This window comes from Poecile atricapillus, chromosome 2, assembly GCF_030490865.1.
Source record: "Poecile atricapillus isolate bPoeAtr1 chromosome 2, bPoeAtr1.hap1, whole genome shotgun sequence".
Classification (NCBI taxonomy): domain Eukaryota; kingdom Metazoa; phylum Chordata; class Aves; order Passeriformes; family Paridae; genus Poecile; species Poecile atricapillus.
Window position 1 is genome coordinate 131,800,331 of NC_081250.1, and position 20,741 is coordinate 131,821,071.

At 41.4% G+C, this 20,741-nt stretch overlaps 1 protein-coding gene across 2 annotated transcripts in view; it reads right to left on the bottom strand.

Annotated features, from left to right (window-relative positions):
- Positions 1 to 4,292: 4,292 nt before the first annotated feature.
- Positions 4,293 to 20,741, bottom strand: part of NIPAL2 (NIPA like domain containing 2) — a 52,472-nt gene continuing 36,023 nt past the window's right edge. For both annotated transcript variants that reach the window (XM_058833247.1, XM_058833246.1), the window contains 6 exons: positions 16,689 to 16,785; positions 12,596 to 12,731; positions 10,183 to 10,271; positions 8,322 to 8,385; positions 6,901 to 6,995; positions 4,293 to 6,588 (listed from right to left, as the gene is read on the bottom strand). In XM_058833247.1, the coding sequence (XP_058689230.1) occupies positions 6,494 to 6,588; positions 6,901 to 6,995; positions 8,322 to 8,385; positions 10,183 to 10,271; positions 12,596 to 12,731; positions 16,689 to 16,785 (576 nt within the window). In that variant the 3' untranslated portion in view covers positions 4,293 to 6,493. The remainder of the gene's footprint in view (positions 6,589 to 6,900; positions 6,996 to 8,321; positions 8,386 to 10,182; positions 10,272 to 12,595; positions 12,732 to 16,688; positions 16,786 to 20,741) is intronic.

The following is a 20,741-nucleotide window of genomic DNA, read 5'->3' on the forward strand; positions in this document are numbered from 1 at the left end:
TCCTGGAGACCTCTGGGCAGGGGCACCTACTCTTTGGACCACCACCAAACTCAGGAATGAGTCAGAAACCAAATCACTGAAAATAACTGAGGCTGCTGCATCTCTGGGTGTGCAAAACAGCCGACGATAAATTACAGTGTCAAAACAAAGTGCAGGCACATCCCTGGAGAGGTGGCAGGGCTGCAGCTGTGGGAAGTGGGGAAGCCAGGCATCCAACCACGGCACGCTGGGTCTCGTCCTGTTCTGTGCTACTTCTTCAGTGCTGCTGCAACCTGATTTTTACTTTGTGTTTGGCCGAGTGCAGACACTGGAAAAATGGAGAGAAAGCAGAAAACAACCACAGGAAACAATTTGAGGGCTGACAGAAATATCTGATGGTGAGAGACTTAGAAAGTTTATTTCCAGCTTGGTGAAAAATCCATCATAACGTATTTTACTAGAGGGACTTACCAAGTACTTTAAACCACTGGCAAAAGGCAAATAGCTACAAGCTAAACAAGTTAAAATAGACATAAGGCAGAGTTTAAAAGCAAACAATGACTCATTGCTAGTAAAAATTACTAATGGCATTGGTGGTTCCTCTACTTTGACTAGTAGGAGAGGATGGGAGGTCTTCTTCTGTAGATGGGTCAAAGGGTTCACACAAGTGCTTGGAGGAGGTTGCCTGACTTGAGCTGTAAAGGAGGCCAAGCCAGATGACATAAAGCTGACTTCTTGTATCAACAACCTTCCTTATTCACAGCACTAAATCAAGTCCTGCAACACATCCACGCACCCAGAATCCAGTCAGTATTGTTGGGACATGTTGCTAGTTTACTGTTAAATATTGTCAGGGAAAAATAAACATATGGGTAACTGCCATGCTTAGTCATAGTAAATTATATTCCTCAACTCTTTTGCATTGTAAAGCACAGAACAGCAGTTCTTGAAAAATCAATAGAAGGTCAGTAGTTTTTTGTTGTATTCTATTGCTGAGCAATGTGTTACCAGCCATGACCTTCAGTGACAGGTAATAGCTGCTTAATTGGCAGCCTCTGTGCCATGCAAACATTCTCTCCTATTCTTGGCTGAGGGCATTGGAGAGCATTAGACAGCATAAAGCTCTGCAGCTGGTACACACGCTATTGAAACTCAAGAAAAACTTTATTTTTTTTTTTCAAATGGACAGAAAACTCCTGATCTTATGCTCATGCTGCTCTGGATTTATGCCCACAAGCTATCAAATGGAAGACAAATGACAGTGCTGTTATTTCAAGCAGTTTAATGATTCTGGCAAAAGACCTGGTAGCAGACTCCAAAGATTTCATCTAGGCAAGGCAATGCCTATTCCAAGAGTGGAAATCTTCAACTGGAGAGCTGGCAAGTGTATGTTTGTGCTGGAGGCTTAAATCAATCATTTCTATTTTTCCCAAAGTGATTTAGCAAAGTACAGAAATTGGCTCCTTCATCAATGGCCACAGGCCACTTTTCATGTTTAAGGTATTAGTGCCATGGACTAGAGTGATATATTAACTTCATGTAAAGCAGTCAGTGTTAGCACCACCTGTTTAATCATTCCTTTACAGTAGCTGTAGTTTGAAAACTGTCAACAAGTGCCTTGTTGACACTGTCAAAAAGGAGCCCAAGAGACCACTGTACATTACTGGTGCCCTGGAGTAATTTCTCTGTGTTCATGCAAAACTTTTCTGCCACCACAATAAATTTCTGAGTCTGCTGCCCAACAGTGTCCCTCTCATGGCTGCCTTGTTATACTGACACAGATTCCCCTGGGACTGATGCCTGAGTCCATTAGCAACCAAAATACTGATGGGGATTTGTACTATGAAATGCACTTTGAAAGTCTTAGACAAGCTTTAGGGGCCTAACTGAAAAACTGGGATTTAGACTAAGTAAAAAACCTACTCAGCAGCCACCTAATCTGTTACTCAGGCCTGGAGATTCTTGAGGTGCTAATAATTTTGCTTCTGTGGATACCAAAACTGTCCATGCTTACTCTAGTGGTAATCAGAAAGTAAAGGGAATGTAATCCAAGACTGCAGGTTTACACAACTTCCTTGCTGGGCACTCTCTATAAACATTTCCCAGGTCATGGGAATATGCTGACAGTACTGTATCTTCTTATCAGAGCAATCCTGTGCCATAAAGACAGCACACAGTCTAATTTCCCTATAGGGAAGACCCAGCAAGAGCTCTGCATGAAGGACAGTACATGCCCAAGAGGCATTGATATGATGCTCAAGGCATCCCATTTAGCATGTCTCAAAAATATGTTTATGTGCAGTTCAGGGGCCAAAATGGCTACACGTGCTCTGAACGGACTTAACACACAGCAAGAGGACAAGGATCCTTCCTTCATGGTCAGGAGTGCTTAATATGTAGTGATGTATTTGCCACTGCTGCCTCCTTTTATGTTATAACCAAAGGGTTACATCAGCCAGGTGCTTGGGAGGTGCCTCTACAAATTTCCCAGCTTCAAAAGGTTGAAGCATCTCCTATCTGCCAAGGGAATGTCGTATTTCCTCTCTAGGCAAAGAACAGTCATCCCTCCCAAACTGGTGGGAAATAAATAAAAAACCAAAACAAGACCTGAACTAAAACCACAACAAAATTATATGAAATCACTATTTATTCACTGACTCTATCCCAGAACCCAAAAACATTGCAAACTCAGGATTTCTCCAACTCCTGAGAATCGAGAGCATTAAACATTTCTCTAAGTGGCCTTGGTTTGTAAATCTTCCAGCTTGGCTCTCCAATAATAATTATGGTACTTAGCCTCTATCTCCTTTCAGCTAGTTGCTAACACAGTCCAGCTGATTTCTGCAGAAGGAATGAACAAACACATTTGAACAAGAAAAATGTCAAGCCTCAGAGGACAGTAACAAAAGGGCACACTGACAGCTCAGTCTAATCATCTGCACCCCAGTGTTACAAAAGGGAGCATTTTTCTCTGCCAGCAACCATCCATCCTGCATAAAGACGGTTGGAAGGAGACATTGCATGGGTGAGAACGGTTTGAGTACAGAGGACTTTTCAGTCCATTCTTCCAGCACTGTTTATGCACCTTATTGCAAACCGTCACCAAAAATAAAAAAATTAGCCCTTAGAATCATTTACAGTCAGACATGTGCCCAGGATTTATCTGTCCTTGGGACACTGCTGGTTGCCACAAGCTGCCTATCCCAGTCCCACTTTGGGCTATTCTTCACTCAGTATACACAAACCAGTGAGTCTGGCATTTGAAAGAACTTCAGGAAGCTGTCAGCTGCATTTGGGGCATGGTGATACAAGAAGAGTAGTCTTAGCAGAAAGGTTGCTATAGAGAATCTCTTCAGAAGGAGAGAAATAATATTACAGTTCCCCCGAAGCAAGAGAGGTTGCACTCCCTTTCCCCCTTTTCATATCTGTCACATCACACGTCCCAGTCGGTCTGGTTGGGGCAGTTCAGAGAGCCACCCCAGCAAGGGGAAGGATGCAGATGCTTTCTGCAGGATGGGTGAGCTGAACTGGCTTGGGAAAAAGAGGATGAGATTTTTGGCAGTGCTGATCCATTCAAGCAGCTTGCCAGGTGCATGAAACCACAGCTTCAAAGCACAGAAACTCAAACCCTTATAAAGTTCAGACTCTTTTCTTTGGTTTTAGGTGACCAGTGCCCTTACATGCAAAATGTGAGTCTGCCAAAAGCTGGGCTGGAGCGAGCAGCAGGTGAATACCAGGCCCCTCCCAGGGGAGAACAGATAAAACCAATCCAAACTTTGTTTATTTTTTGCCAGCTGAAAATATTGGTAAATGCATCCTGATATTTTCTGGCAAAAATCAAACAGTGCTGCTCTACTCCAGAGCTCCCATTTCCAGGCCCATGGCCAGTTAATACTTCATCTCTTGCTGCAGCGTGACCAGCAGTGGAACAAGCACTAAATGAGTCCTGCTGGTCCTGCTCTGTCAAAAATCCCAAGCTGGAGCCTGAGGGACCACGTGAGATGCTGCCTGCCCACCACACCTTCTCCTGGTTTGGTTTCTGCAGATCCCATGGAAGATCTGTTCAGGAAAATTAAGTCTGCAGGCACAAGATCTGCAGCTTATTTTCTGGCCCACATTTTTGATGTCAGGAAAACCACTGCAAGAAAATAAATAGTTTTTAATCAGAAGGACTCCTGAGACCTTTTTTCATTCCAGTGCAAAGGTTTTTGTTTTAGTAGGCATTTGCCTGTGGTGTTTGCAACCTAAGTATGGCAAGCAGGATCTGAAAATAACATTGAAACTGATTCTTGAAACAAGTCATGTCTGTTTCTTGGCAGAACAGTAATGAATTCTCATAACTGAGTTTTTCCAATCCTCTAATACATCAATTAGTTGGAATATATTAACATCTCAAAGATCATGTCAAATCAGAACTTTTAATTGCACATAATTTCTACCAGTGTTTTGGTCCACAAATTATTTTGATATACAATAATAGAGTTAATATAAAACATTTTAACCCTTGTATTTTTTAAATAAATGGACAGGAAAGAAAAAAAAATTAAGAAGAAATACAGTAATTTAAAATAAATAACTTTTGCCACAGATTTTTACATTTGATTTCTTGCTTTAAAGAGAAAATCCTACACCTGATAATCTTTATTACCTCCTGCAGCACTCCAGAGCCATGGAAACAGATTTCAGAAAGATGCCCAAGGCCAATCATTTAAAAAAACCAACAATACAAAATCCTTTTACCCATTTCACCATTCATTTCTCAGGTCACAGAATGAAAACCTGTAGGCCTCTTATTTCCATCTTTAGCACATACCCTCACTTGAGACTTAGAGAGCAGCTTAAATTTGACTTGCAAAAGAAAGACAGGCATGTCTTTACTCCCTGGAGAAAGTCTGTAAAAGTCACATGCTTTTAAAAAAATTTTAATCTTTAGAAACTTGAACTCGAGATGTTAGGCAGGAAAGGAAGACAAAGCCAAACAGTTGGTACAAATAAGGCGCAGACACAGAGCCTTGTCCTGTGTCAGCTGGAAAAGACCCACATTGAAAAACATCTTCACAAGTCCCCAACTGCCATAGTTCCTGGGACATTGCTGCACACAAAATACTGCAAAATGCAGTTCTGTGTGTGCTTAGCAGCGTTTGAAATGAAACTGTCTTATGGATCTTCAGCCGTAGCTATCTTAAAATTACATAAACAACTATTTGAGAAAAAAATAGACCTGAAAAAAATACAGTCTATGGCCCCTACCCATTACTGCCCCTACCCATTTCTGAAGATTAATTCAATCCTAAAACAAGACATGAACATTTTTCAAGAGCATTTTCTTTTGTTTATGCAGGGGATGTGACCAATCCCCACTGTGCTGCCTGAGGTGGATCAATACTACCACGCAGAGACAAGTACATCCATGATGAATGCCTAGAAGAAACTTTTTTGATGGGACACTGGGGTGGAGAGACACCAAATGTGAACACAAAGCCTGTACTGTCATTGTTCCCATCGCTGCTGGCTCTTCAAATCACTGTGGAGACAACCATTTAATGAAGGGGAAATTGTACAGTTACTGTGACTCTTCGCGGTCCTGTTCTTTACAGCCTTTCCTCATCCTCATTACCAGTGGTAACAGGAGTTGCCCAACCTTTTTAGGGGTATTTTCCCAAGACATACCAAGAGAGGGACCCTGGCTACCCCACTGCCTCTGAAGAAACATGCATTTTCTTATTTTGCTGAAAACAGAAGCGAAAACTCAGACCAGACTCTGTTAACAGATTACAGAGCCCAGCCCAGTCCAGCCCAGCGCACAGGACTCCTCTGGAAGGATGTAAAATGTCAGGTATAGTACTCTAGTCCTGCCTTGGCTGGGCACCTCAAATGCGTGCGTGTGCCCACGTGCCTGTGTTTATGGCAAATACTATCTTCCCACCCCTCACACAAGGACTGATTTCCTTGGAAGATAAGAGAATTAATCTGATGGTAGGAGATAATCAGGATTGCTCTTCTACACACAAAACAAAATTCTTTTTGTGTACCTGTTTGTGTCTACTGCATATATGCATACAGTTTTGACTCTTGAACAGGATGGAGGAGGTTTAAAAAGGGATTATATGTATAGCAGAATACTTTGAAATCACTTAGAAAATTCTAATTTCTCGCCTTTGTCTTTAAACATTGACACAGACCTAAGGAGTTCCAAAGGGGAATTTTTATAATCCTGTTCTGTGCTCATTGCATTTAAAAGCAATTAAAACTCTAAAAATGTCCTCAAGAGGCATTGATACTAGGAGACTATTTCATTTTATTAATGGTTATTTGGTTTATGTTAAGGCTTCCTTTATCTTTAGATCACATTTGGTACAATCATGGGATAAATGAATTAGGATTAAATAATACTATGACTCATCAACATAAAGAAGTTCAATGTATACTTGAACATGCTCAATAAAAAGGTGCTACTGATCCTTGTTCCAGTGGTGTTCCTCTTGTTGATTGGCACGTAAAGTACTTTCTTCTTTCAGCTTTGCCTTCTCACTGAGTCATCTTCCTTATTCAGTGTGCCATAGCATGAACTGTGAGAACCTGGTTGTATTTTGCCTGTCAGTTTTTGTCCTAAGGAAATATGGTGAGAGAAGGAAAAAACAACAACTCTGTAAAGAATTTTAATAGAACAAAATTCCCCACCAATCCATCATTTAAACATTCTTTGCTCCAGTAATCATTGTTTTCATTTGACTAGTTGTAACAATAACTTGGAAAAACCCAGAAAAATTATTTGAAAAATCTGTTGGGAACAGGAATAGAAATTAAGGGAACAGTATATTTATTAAATATGACTAGAGCACATTTGTGACTCAGTTCTCCTAGGTCATCCCATTATCTGATACCTCATTTAAATAGAGACAGAAAAAAAGTCCTACTTACCAGGAATATGTCCACAGTCAATAAAAGGAATTTGTAAATGCTTCTCTGTTTTATTTCTTGCAATTATAATCACACCAAGGGAAGATAGGAGACACCTGCAAAATAACAGTGGCACAGTATCATTAGAAACAGTTCACTGCATTGAGATGAGAATTTCTTTCCATGTTTCTTTTTCAGGGACTTCCAAACCCAAGTTGCTGAGTTTATAAAGAAACACTTCTTCCTGGCAGCTCTGTAAATTTATTTTGGGCTTCTTTCAGTCTACTTTTTCCCTTCTGAAGCTTTATTATCAGTTCCAAAGGCTCCACAGCCAAAATTACACTTCCAGCAATATATACCTAATCAGATGCCTGTGAGTGTGAGACCTCAACATTTGAATCCCTAAGCAAATCTTCACAGAGCATCCAAGCTAGCATTCTAGCATGTGCAATTTCATTAACAACTCAGTCTATCTGCGGACAATCATCATCTCTGTTGTTTTTCTCATTTGATTGTGTGTCTCAGGGGCAGGCTGTAAGCCAGGAGCAGTGAAAAACTGCTGTGGTTGGACACAAGTTCTATCCGCTGTGTGTTGGAAACACAACCCCTAATTCCTATCTGCCAAATACATGGTTGCTCATCTCCATTTTTTGTCTCTTTTCCAGCAGTCAGACAAGACAGCAGCTGTGTGCACCTACTCCAGCCCAACTGCAGAGGATAGAGATGTCTGTAGCTATCAGCCCCATTTATATGACAGCACCGTGGCAAGACACCTCCAGCAATTCTAGGAGATCTTTTAAACATTTTGTGCCCATTATTATAATTGTCACCTCTCCCAGAAGTTTTTGTGGTGCTGGTAGCCAGAAGAAGGTTTCTGCTCTCACAAGACCTAGGCCATTCTGCAAAAAGTTATTTAGCATGCTCTGAATTTTTCTGCAGACACGCTGTGTCTTTCTTGACACTGGAAGATGGGGGAGGGTTCTTACAGTGTTATTACAGGACTGCCTCATAGGCAAGCAGCTGATATAATTGCCCATGCTTAGGGGCAGAAAAAACCAGCCAGACACACCAGTGGAAGGTAACATGGGAGAAGATGTATCACAGCTGTAAAAGCACCTCCTATAATTTGATATTTGGTGGAGAGCAGTGACTTCTCCTTCCTGCTGGAGGAACACATGATGCTGGTTTTTCATTCCATCATGAGATTAGTAGTTCGCAAGTGTCTCACATTTTTACATATTTGGATTCAAAACCAGGCCTCTAAATTCCCAAGGCACAGACATCAATCTTTCCTGTAATGTTTTTTTTATCCTACTATAATGGCTATTCCATAATACTTTAATAACAAGTCAGGTTTCTTCTTACTGAGAAAAGAAGAGATTCCACAAGGCAATGCTGTTTCAGTACAAACCTTGGTGCAGATTTTAGGCTGATACACTTACCCGAACAGAAACATGAACACGCTCAGTAAAGCTGCACCTTGGAATTCCCGATAAAATATGACCCCTGGAATGTGACAGAAACAAGAATTGCAGATCTTGACTGGCTTCCAAGTGATATGAATTACAGCTGAGAGGGTCAGGAGAAGTGCCATGCTTAAATGGAGCAAAAAAATCCCAGATAAGGTATTGATACACACTGTGATGTGTTCACTTTATGCCCTATATTCCACAATCTAGGCTTTCTCAAGATACTGCATAGGACTGGTGAAAATTTAGTCAGTCGGGTTGGAACATGTGGTGGGTTAGTAATTGCACAGATGCACGTATCTTTTGCATTGTCAGCAACAATTTCTGTGCAGGTCAAACTTGAGGTCTTATTCACAAGCAGAGACATATCAATACAGCTAAGAGGTTCTTCATGGACTTCGTTAAGCTACTCCAGCAGACCATGTGGACATCTTAAGTCCAATTGGGAACAGATTTTCAATAACTAACTGTGTCCCTGATGTTTACACCATGTGAAATGCTCCAGCGGCCAAGTTTGCCAAATCTTTCTGGCTGAATGGATCACTAGCTCTTTCTGGTCACCCCTCTTCCAGGAATTAGCACCTCTGTAGTGGAGGTGACAGAACCAGATGTGTATCTGGATCTCAGCTGCCTCTATTAACAGCCAAGTATATTAGCTTTAAACCACTGATGAGCATAGCTCTGCTTAGAAACGCCAGAGTGGGACCCGGTGCAGGTGAAGTGTGACCGTGTCTTCAAAGGTGTAACTGGGAATGGGGGAATCATGAGACAAAGTGCCTTCTACGAGCACACCAGCAAGATTCAGCAGAGGTTGTTCTTCTAAGCCTACACTAGTTTAACTAACCTGGTGCAAATGCATGTGTATCCACTCTCAAAGCCATTAAGCCATTCCTGAATAGGTACTTGATCTTTTAAGGAGGCACCAGGCCAAATTCCCCATATGGTCACAGGAACACAATCCCTTTTGGCACAAGTTTCCTCTCTGTCACAAAGTGTAGGTCTCTTCTAACACAGGTGTTGAGGCAATCTGTGCATGAAGCTAACTCCCCTTCTCATTAATGGCAGCTCTGCATGAGAAACTCCTGCACAGCAATGACAGGAAAGCCCCCAGCGTGTGTTAAAATGAGTCATAAATGTTCTAACAACATGATCATTTTGGCTCATTGCTGATACAGCATCTTAGTCGTCCTCCCAGCTCATGTTCTTACGCTGCACACCATTTCCAAGATTTGCAGTCCCTCTTTAACAATGCTGAGTTCAAAGTTCTCACCCAGAATAAAATGTTAAATGCTTAAAAACTTTTTGTAGTCATTTTATTTCCTTCACTTAACCCAGAATTCCACCTTCTGAAATGGAATGAACACTAACTACTATGAAGCACAGCTGGTTGTCATTTGGGTAGTTTGCCAGGCTGTTAAAATTACTCTACCAGTTCGTACAGGGAGAGACGGGAGTGCACATGGTAAATGCATTTACTGGATGTCAATATGAGGCATGGGTAAATGCAGGTACTTCTAGTAAGCCAGCAAGGTACAGTAAATCATACATATCTATTTTGGAAAGGTTAGAATTTGATTATTTTTATAGAATTATAGAAAGATTTGGGTCAGGATGGACCTTAAGGATGATCTAGTTCTAACACCCTGCCATTTATTTTGTTTCAGAAGTTGTGAACTTATTTATTTTTCAGAACTTAAGCACCTATGACTTAGGAAAAACTTCTTTCTATGAAGACAAATATGACTGGTTTGGGTTCTAATTCACAGGGTTCCTGCTCCTGAAAATCTGATGTTTAAAAAAATCTTTCTCCGGAGAAAGAAGGTCAGAAACAAACCTGAAATGATGGCACTGGAGGTGGAGAGCACAAAATTAATGGGGACAACTGCTGTTGCTTCATACAGATGCATTGCTTGATTCAAGAACCTGCAAGAAAAGCATTATTGCATCTCATGCCTACAGGAGGTTCCTTGCACTTTAGGTCAAGTTGAGCCACTTCTTGTCAGTTTAACAGTAAGTGAGACCATTTCTTACCACAAGAGCAAGTAGCCCTGGACAGCACACACACTGAATTTACTTTCTGGTTTCGACTCTGCAGAAAGCAAGAAGGTTGGCATGGATTCTTCTGGCCATAGGCTCTCACTGGAGAGATTTTTGAAGCATTGCTGGAAAACTTTTATCTACCACAGATAAGGGAGGAATGCTAGAGTATAATTATTTATGATCTGTATTGGTTCTTGGAAGCAGTGCTGCCTGCAAGCAGCCAGGGACAAGTTGCTCTAATTCGACCAGGTTGTGTAAGGGTATATTGGCATCATGGACATGAACATGTGAGTTCTTCTGTTCCACTTTGCTGAAGTTTACATTGCTGCTACTGCTCAATCCAGCTTAGCTGAAACACCTATTTATATGCTTATCCTTACAATCACACCCCAGAAACACTCTGTCCTGCTGGGAAAGTTCAGGAAGGTGGCTTCAAGCTTGTGCTCCTTGGGTTGGAAACTCTCTGCCCTGCTCTTCAGAAAGGCAACATGAACTCTCACCAGAATCATGAGCAAGAGTGTGCAGGACCACAGAAGCATACATTGCATACAGACCTGCAGGGCTGAGACTCTGGCTGTGGAGCAGCCTGCACAATCTGCAAAAAGGCAAAGCAATTAACCCACTTGTACAGAGACCACAGCCATCAACATTCACCCATAGAGTGATGAATCATGAGCTGACATTGTGGATGCACCTGTAGATATTCTGTTATGTGAATTGTTATTTCAGAGAGAAAAGTCAGGAATCTGCAGAGTATATTCAAGCCTGTAAAAAGAACCACACTTGAACATTTCACTGGTGCAATATATGTGCACAGTAAAAATCCAAGCTTGGATCTGTTTTAGCCATTAAAATAATTGCGTGGTTATTTTAGCAACTGTTGAACAGTCTCCATGGTGCTTTAAAAATAAAGAAATCCTACATATCCACAGGATAGTCAGGATTTTGAAGTCATTGAAAACACCTCATTATTTTCTCCCATTTGCAACAAACTTGGTCACAGGGACTAAAACAGTGATAGCAAGGCCCAGAGTTGGATCCAGGAGATTGTTGCAGCACAGGCTTCTCTCAGCTAATGAATGACAGTCAAAGAAAATAAGAGAAAAAACAAATAGAATGAAAAATTCAGACTGACAATGTCCCTGGTAAAAAATGCGTTCAAAAGACTAAGAAAAAGGGACACTGAGCCCAGGGAATGAAATGGGCGCGTTTCACTTCGGCTTTAATTTTGGCCATCAAAAGAAGAAAGAAAAATATTACAAGATGGAGAGTTTGATCAGCAGTTTCTTCTTTACCAAGCTTTTATTTCCTATTTAAATGCCCGGAGCTGTTATCCCAGCGAAGACAAGCTGGATGTAAATCACTTTATAATCTGTTACAGGGGAGTTCCTGAGTCAGCCATGGAGAGTCAGTGCATAATAATGCATGGACTTTCTGATTCCACATGGGAATGGTATGTTCTGCCATGAAAAAGCTGGATTGGCTTTTCTACTGGAAAATAATCATGCAAGTAACTGCTCAGGCTCACACTGGAGCAGTCTAGATGAGATTACTGAAGGCTGCTATCAGCACCAGAAGCAGAGGGACAGGCAGAAAGGGAACAGACTGTGTTCAGCTGCAAGACATATTTTACCATGCTGCCATCCCCAGCAATCTGCAAAGGCAGCATAAACCAATCACTTCACAGACCAGAGGCCTGCAGGGGAAACTTGAAAGGTACAGTCATACAGGATAGCAAAGTGCAACATGCAGATTTAACAGAGGTAGGGAGAAAATTGGGAGAAATTCTCTTCTTCAGTCTGACTCGGGCCATAAAGCTAAGGAACAGACATGAATAATGAGGATAAACATGGCCATTTGATTATTCAGCAATAAAGATTTCTAAAAGTAACCTCCAAACAACTACATAAGCATAAATTTCACTTAGTGTGTTAAGAACTGTGCCAAAACTAGGCAAGTACATTTGGGAAGACCTTGTTGAAGGTGATAATGAGAGGAGGTGGTGTCCATAACAATCAATTATAAACTAAGAAATAAAGTTTAAATAAACAATACAACCAGCTGGAGGCAATTTATGCATCTGTCAAGGCTCTGCCAGAATTTGTTGCCTTAAAATGCAACTTTTATTTGGAATCATTATCAGTACCAAATAAAACTTTCAGATAAAACATGTGTGAAGGTTAGTAGGTAAGTAGAATCTCACTTACTTGATTTGGAAAGCACAAGAAGTTGCCATTAAAATACTCATGACATAGAAAACGGAGTAAGTTAGCTGCATTTTCCCCTTCACAGAAAGTGCTATCATGCTGGACACAGCCTTAACAGCAATGACAGTCAGTGATGCTGAAAGGGAAAGGAAGAGATCAGCAGGGCAGGACTCGCTCACTAGCAGTGACTTTAGCACATCAGTGAGGGAGGACAAGGACCCAGGTCAGAGCCACAGGCCTGATCACTTAAAATAAGACTGAGGAAGGACTTGGGCACCTAAAACAAGTGTATGTTTTTATAAATGCTTGCTAAGTACTGTCTAAGCTCAGTGAGTGGCCCTAGATCACAGTATGCTTTTTGTTTTGCCTTGAGGTCTTTTTAGCACACTGGACTCCCGGTTGAAGGTGGTACAAGACCCTCCATATCTTCCACATATACTTCATTTAACTCCATCTGCTAATCTGGAGCCCCTGTCACACTATTCAGGAGATATCTGAGAGGTCTGATTATGTGTTCAAAGCAGTTAGGATGCCTCTTTATAGCAGCCTGCATGTGTCACTGGCAGCCTCAAATAACTCATCACCCTCAGGATTTCTTTCCTGAAACGGGAGCTGGACAAAGTAAACTTCTGGGATCACATCCCAAAGCACCTAACTCTCCCCATGCATTATATAGCTATGAAGAGCAGACAAACAACACAGGGGTCTGTGTTTCATTTCAAGGGCCAGGCTCTTGAGACCATTTACTGGATTTATCCCACAGAAAGAGTATTTCAGTAGTGTGTTGTAAATCCATTTAATCACTATCATTGCATCCCCACAAACAAATTTCAGACAGCAAGCAACGGTTTTAATACATGTCACCAGTTCAGAGAGGTTTTGCAAGACAAATCTTTTAGAAAAGGGGCTGAGGATATAGCTAAGGGTTACTTTAGATTTTCCTTTTGGAGCTCTTGGTTTGTGGAAGCTAACCCACGAAATCTGTGATTACTGCAAATAAAATGTAACAGATTCAGAAAACTCTAAAAATATCAAGAGTCAGGCTGCAGAAATGACCTTTGAAGAAAGGTAGTTAATTGTCAGAAGCACTATTCCCCAGCTGAGATCCAGTTCCACCCTCGTGCAGAGCTGAGGAGTGTTGGATTTCAGTGGTCTGGTCCATCCTCCTGCAGCATTCAGATTGCCAAGGAGACCTGCACTATGCAAAAGGTTCAGGCCAAAGGCTGGGAGAAACGGAGCGGGAAGAAGAATGAGTGCAGGTCTGTGGGTTTGATTGCAAACATTTTTCTTATAGAAAGTCCAAAAGTTCAGGGGGAGTTTAAGAGTTGCATACATCCTGTGATGATCCTGTTCATCACCATGAAATTCACTGCTTTCATGACAACCTTTCCACCCAGCACTTCGCTTGTTTCTCTGTAATGGAAACAGGTGAAGTGCTTTAACAAACACAGCTGTAAAACTGAGCAGAGGTCAAACACTGGCCTGCAGTGGTGCAAATGTTATGATGCAAAGTCAAAAATACACTCAAACCCCAACAAGACATCCACATAAAATTGAAATTTGCCCTCTAACACGGGGAAGTTATTATTTTAAAAGAACACTTATGGGTAAAAATGAGTACTTTAAATTGTCCTGCCGAGGGTAAAGATTGCTAATTTATTTTTTTTTCTGATAAAAGGGCAGTTTCCATGCCTTATAATTTTAACAAGACAGAAATGAAAGCACCAGGGGGGTTGTTTGTTTGGTTGGTTTATATTCTTTGAGAAGTGAAATGATATTTTTCATTAAAGTAACTCCAAAACAAGTTTCAAACCTAGAAGTTGTTTTCTCTGTCAGAATGACTTCTCAAAGTTAGTGTGACAAATGATGTCACTTTCCAGCTGTTAGGGTAGAAACCTCTGAAATCCCACTATAATAGGAAATGTTTTCCCCAAACTTATGATAATTGAGTATATATACGAGGTTAGTTGATTCTCACCAATTGAATTTGCAGAGTTGTACTAAGCAAAACTTTATCAGATTTTGTGATCCCTTCTGTATTTTCTTGATGATGAAAGTGGCTTGAATATCCAGTGAAACACAAGGCTGCCCTCTCTGTAAAGAAACCTTTCTACATTTAACTTACATCTGTATGAACACTCTACCAGGACTGTATCACCTTCCATGAGCACCCATCCCTTTGGCAGGCAGGACCTTGCAAGGGCAGTGCCTGTGTAACACAGCTGGGAGCAAAGCAATGGACAATTTTTCAGCCCCTCCATCACTTCACTCAGCAGGATGGTCACAGTCCAACCACAGTGCTCTCAGTGTAGATTTGTGGGGACTTCCAAGCTCCAGGACAGCTGCAGGAACCAGAGTCAGATGCAGTTCTGAGTTTCATGCTCAAGGGAAATGTGAGTATTTCAAAAGGTCTCGTGAACCAGGATTTGTTTGTGTCTTTTTTAACAGAGCAGAAATACTGGCACATTTTTCCTCATGTTGCATAAGCTCACAAAAACCTCGGCAGTCACCAGCTGAAAATGCATTTTCGTTTGACTGTGGCCAGACCACCAGACTGCAGTTAGTGCCTGCCAGGGCACAGGTCTGCAGCCCTGCTGCCTTGCAGCAGCTCCACATGTCCCTTTCTCACTGGCAGCATCAGGGCTGGCAGGAGGCAAGGCAGAGTCAGCAGGGCTGTACAGAACAACTGCCCACATCTCCAAGGGCTTGCTCAGGGCAGTTTCATGGTGGGCCTGCCCAGAACTGCAGCAGTGATGTGTAGAAACACATCTGCAAATCTTCAGGCTTCCAGTTATGCAGAAGGAGGTCGGACCTTTGCTCAGGAGTGCACGGTGCTTCACACTCCTCATGGCCCTGTTGGAAGCTGCAGAGCAGCTCAGGTGAGCTTTGCCAAATCTCCAAGGCTCTGTGCTAGGGGCTGGGGGACAGCCACATTCACACTTCCCTCCTTCTAACCAAGAACAATTACACCTAAGGCTCTGGGGGCTCTCCCATCTCTGCCTCATGCAGGGAGCATGGAAATCCTTCACTGCTTCTGCAGAGCCACAGATCCTGATATTCCTAGGGCTGGGAAATTTACATAGGAAGACTGTCCCCAAAAAGTTGTTCTGAAAGAGTAAGCAACCACTCAGGGATCTGAAGGAAGGGAGTTAATAAATCTGTGAGGGTTTTTCACATACAGTTAAATCCAAATTTTCTACCTGGCAAACTTTAGTAAAATTCTATTTGATTAAAACCCTCATGGTCATTTCCATTAAAAATGTAAGTCTTTGCAGACTGATACATGCACCCACTGAACTCAGAGGAAAAATATCCTTTGACTTCAATGGCACCTTTCACTTCAACCAAAGACTTGTGTCCAATGAGGGTTTCACAGAGAAATGATAAGACAAAGACGGGAGACTTTGTCACACTGGGTGGTGAAAATTCTTGATATAACACTGCAAGAATAGAAACTTTAGAGATGAACTCCTGACATTTCTCCAAACTGATTCAAGTTAACTTTACTGAAAGCTGCTGATAGAATGATCTTCTGTATTTCCTTGGTTATTGATTGTGGTGACAATGACAAAGAATGAACTTCAGTGGCCCACTGAGTTCTTGTTCTTCCTCAGGAAAGGTGGTAAAATATGAAATGCTGCATATACAAATAGTCACAGATAATTAAAAGCTGTTGTACAGTCACAGCATTTCACTGCATTTGTTTACAGAGCACTTACAAGGTCTTCAGCTGTTCTGCTCTAGAGAGCTGATTTTCACAGCCTGCTCTCCAAAACAAAGTTTTGAATAGTTCACTTTCCCAGGATCTAAACCTAAAGTGTTATTTAAAACAAGTTTCAGAATACCATTGCGCATAGCATATTAATTTGAGGGTTTCTGTAATACGAAATAGTCCCAGCAATAAGCATAGAAACTGTGTTTAATAATCAGCTTTTCTCTTAAAAAAGACACCGCAGTAAAAATCATGCAAAATGTTTCAATGATTCTTCTTTAGCACACTGCTTTGAAATAGCTCTAATATAAACTGTCTGGAGAGATGGAGTGAATTATCAAGTAACAGACAGGAACATTAAAGTGAATAATATATTCTTACCCAGTAGAGCTACCATCATTAACAAAACCACGATGTGTTTCACAGCCTTTCTTTTGTAAAAATAGAGGAGAATGCAGAATATTATAATTTCTAAGATCTGAAAATAAAAGAAAAGAAAGTTAGAGCTGTGAAACTATGTAATAAATGCTTCATTCAAAGTCTTTGAGATGTCACATTCATTTTTGCTGCTCTATCTGTTCAAAGTAAAGAATGTCTTTATGAAATATCTTCTGTTAAAAAGTAACTATTGACAGTTGACTGAGCTATTGAACAACAGTTGTCATTTATCTTTCCTGTTATAGCAAAAGCTAAACTTTGAGCATTTTTTATATCTTCAGTTTTTCATTTTGGGCTTCTATCTATATTTTGTTACTGGTAATGTTGAGAAGACTTTTTTTAGTGTGACAGCAAAGGTACCAATATTAATCAACAATAATACTTACAAAAACTCTGTCTATAATTCCTATATAGTAAAGCACTTAGCTTAAGAAAGAGCAATCTCTCATTTTAGCTATTTTATTCCTAATGTCACTCACTCTTTGTTATGTGCAAGCTTATTTTTGCTACCCTCTTTGCCCTTCTTCCCTCAAAACTAAAATCTCCACTCAAAACTTTGTCCAAATTTTCTGCCATGCATCATAAGGAGGAAAACATTTATTTCATATGGTAGTTCTCAAATCACAGGTACCTGCCAGGACCTTACCTTGAGAAGTTCAATGACACACTAGCAGACCACACTATTGGACATGTTGAGATGCTGAAGCAGCTCCACCTGCACCATGCATGGTCCAGTTTTGCTCCTTCAATAACATGTGACAGCTAAATGACAGTTCAATTTGCTGACCTCCTGTTCATATGTCTCTGCAGATTTCTTCAGTAACTCTCAAAAGTATGGGTATTTTGCCTCCTACCTAACCCAAAGGTGTTGCCCAAATATCCCCCTATGCCTAAAGAAAACAGCAAGTGCAAGGGCCATAAAGCCTCTGTGAAGCCTGGAAGTCTTATGAAAGCAGGAGTGCTCCGCCTCTGCACTAAGGGGTGCTCAGAAGCCTGGCAGCCTCAGAGACAGCATGAAGATAGAGAAGTTCATTTGTTCATGTCAGAAAGTAATCTAATGGGGAAATAAGATAGAAAATGAGATTGTCATCATTATTGAATTTCATTTTTGTTATTTTTGCCAACAAAGCAAATCATAGAAACATCTGTTAATCTCCTTGATTTTGTGACCAGCATACTATTTTATGTTTTATGCCACTTCACTCTTTAACCAACAGCCACCATAAGGCAGCACTAGACTCAAAAGTACCTGGGTGTTGTGGTGATGAAATTTTCAAAGAGGTGACTCAACAGTTACTAGCAATGGTTATAGTGGCCCATTTCTCATTTTGGAGAGTGACTGTAGCAGGAAAGCTGTCAGCTCTGCCCAGTCTCTGCCACATATATACCCTCCCCAATTCAGTAATGTTTAAATATATTAACAAAACATAATTATACTTCAATTCCATTTTTATTTACCTTCACATGGATCCCTTGCTCCCAAAGACAACCAAAAGACAACTGTGTTTCAAAACATTAAGAACACAAATTTAGATTTTATACCCCCTTTCCTTAAAAAAATGTGAAATATTTATCACAAGATTAAAAAAACCAAAACAACAAAGTTGAGGGGGAAGAGATGTTTGGTTGGTGTTTGCTTGTTTGTTTGTTTTTCAGATGTGTTGAATAGAACAAACCATTCCTGGATTACCAGGCTAATCCTAATTGAATAATCTTCGCAATCTCTTGTGAAACGCTGATCTCATCTTCCTCCAGATTGATGTCCCTCCCCACCAGGCTTAGACCCAGAGATGCAAACTTGGCCACCAGCTGGGGGAAAAGAGGCTTTTGCTTCAGTCTCACAGTTAGTAACTTGGCCAGCCTCTTCAGCTTTATTCAACAGTGCAACACTGGGTAAATCTAAATCAGGCAAGGCACAATAAATGTCAAGATCTTCAGACAGGTGAGTTCATCTTGGCCTCCCTGCTGAAAAGTATGACAGGGTTTGGAGGGGACTTGAGAGGAGAAGTAAAGGTGGCAGCTTTGCTTTTTGTGCCACTGCCAAACACGTCTTAGGGCCAGAGGGGAATATCACATTATCAGGCTGCAGCTACAACAGCCACCAGGTAGCTTCATTTGCTATTCTGACAGGGAACAATTGGTAACAGAACAGAAAAAATCTGTGCTAAGCAAATATTCCCCACTCAGAAAGGTAGCCACATCAAGGAAGAATGTCCTAGGTATCCTCTTCCATGACACACTAGTTCAGGACTGGCACACAGGATGGTGACTGGGTCTGGGCCACGGCACCAGGTAACGTAGCACTGTGAACTCTGCTTCCCTGACCAGTGCAAACCTGAGCACCAGTCACCCTTCCCAGACCCTTGGTGTGGTTACCACAGAGGTGCAGAAGCCCATGAGACACCCCTACTGCAAGCAGCCACACTTCTATTGATTTATTTTACATCCTCTAGACAATCACAGCAGGGGGAAGCACCATCACCTGTCCTGTCACTGAGATTTCAAACTATGCAAGAACAATCATCCAAAGCCAAGCCAAGGGACAGTCACTAGCTCAAACTGTTCCATCACAGCAGATGTCATTCACCCTCTTCTACCTCAGTCCAACCCCCTGAGTGGCAGGCAGTGCCAAGCAGCACAAGTTTTGACTGAACCAGGTCATCAGAGCTGGCTCTATCCATCAGCCTTCTGTTGGTTCTCATCATTTCATCATCTCTTCTCTTGCTAAAGCTACAATAAAGCTCCTCTGTGATCTCCTCCTGCTTAAAAGCAAACCAGCCCACCAAGAAGAAACGTCTGAAAGGAAACAGCCAAGCAAAAGGACGAAAGGACACTGGAGCTCCCAATGGCAGCTCTGGATGGGGTGCACAGGTCTGTGTGCCTGGTCATCTCTACATCCTGAGGAAACCCCAAGAGCAGCCATGGTATAGGGCCAGAGATGGCAGTCCTGTGGCCAAACCCAGGGAGATAAACGATGCTTGCTTTCCAGGGCTGCTGTTTAAGTTTAATCAGCTCTGTCAAGTCTCACATACTAAGCTGGAAATCCAATTAGTTGTCAGTGCTGCTCAGGAGCCTAATTGTTCTTCCATGGTTCTCTGCCACTCAGTGCCCCACCTACAGGTCATCTTTAATAAGAAGACAAGGGAGAGTCTGTGACAATTAAGTTACTCTGCAAGCAGAGTCCATGGCTCCTAACAGGGCCACACAGGTGGGGTACCCCAGCTGCTGCGTAAAATTGTCTTCTGAGAACTACCCAAAACAGCCCTTAGCCTCATCACTGATAGCTGTGGTAGTGATAAATATGAAGTCCAGGAATGGAGGTCATAGATTATAGCAGCTTCACATATTCTGTTTAGAGGAAAGAACTTCACCAGCTTACAATCATCTTTGCTATGACAACTAATCTCTACTGAAGTCTCCTCAAGCCCACATCTCATCAACATTTTTTAATAATCATGGTTTCCATGTTTCTAAGCATTACCAGAAGGCACCAAAACAAAATACCATATTGTCTGCCTCAAATGCCTTTCTGGCATATACAGGATGGTCTTCTAGGCACTTTGAAAGAAAAGCAGAAATGTTTTGAACCTGATTTTGCAGAGATTAAATATTAACAACCCAATTCTTACTAGGCTTCTGTTTAGGGAAACCTAAGAGCTTCATCTATGATTTATGTCTTCTGTCGAGACTCAAAGTGCACATAAGCAACAGAGAAAAAACAAGCTAGGAGAGTCATTCTTGCTCAGACATAATTATGTTACTGCAGAGTCTCAGAAGGTGACTCAAAGTTGTCTTGTGGGAATTAGAGGCTACTTCTGCAGAATATATCAGTGGAGTGCCACTGGTTTACCACCCACAGAGAACATTTCATATCATTGGAGCTTTGTATTTCTCAGCAGACCTCTCTTTGGGGCTACTTTTAGAAAGATCATTGGACTGCATTGTATTTCTGTACTGTTTCCTCATTGTATATTTATACTGGAAATTCTGCAGCTT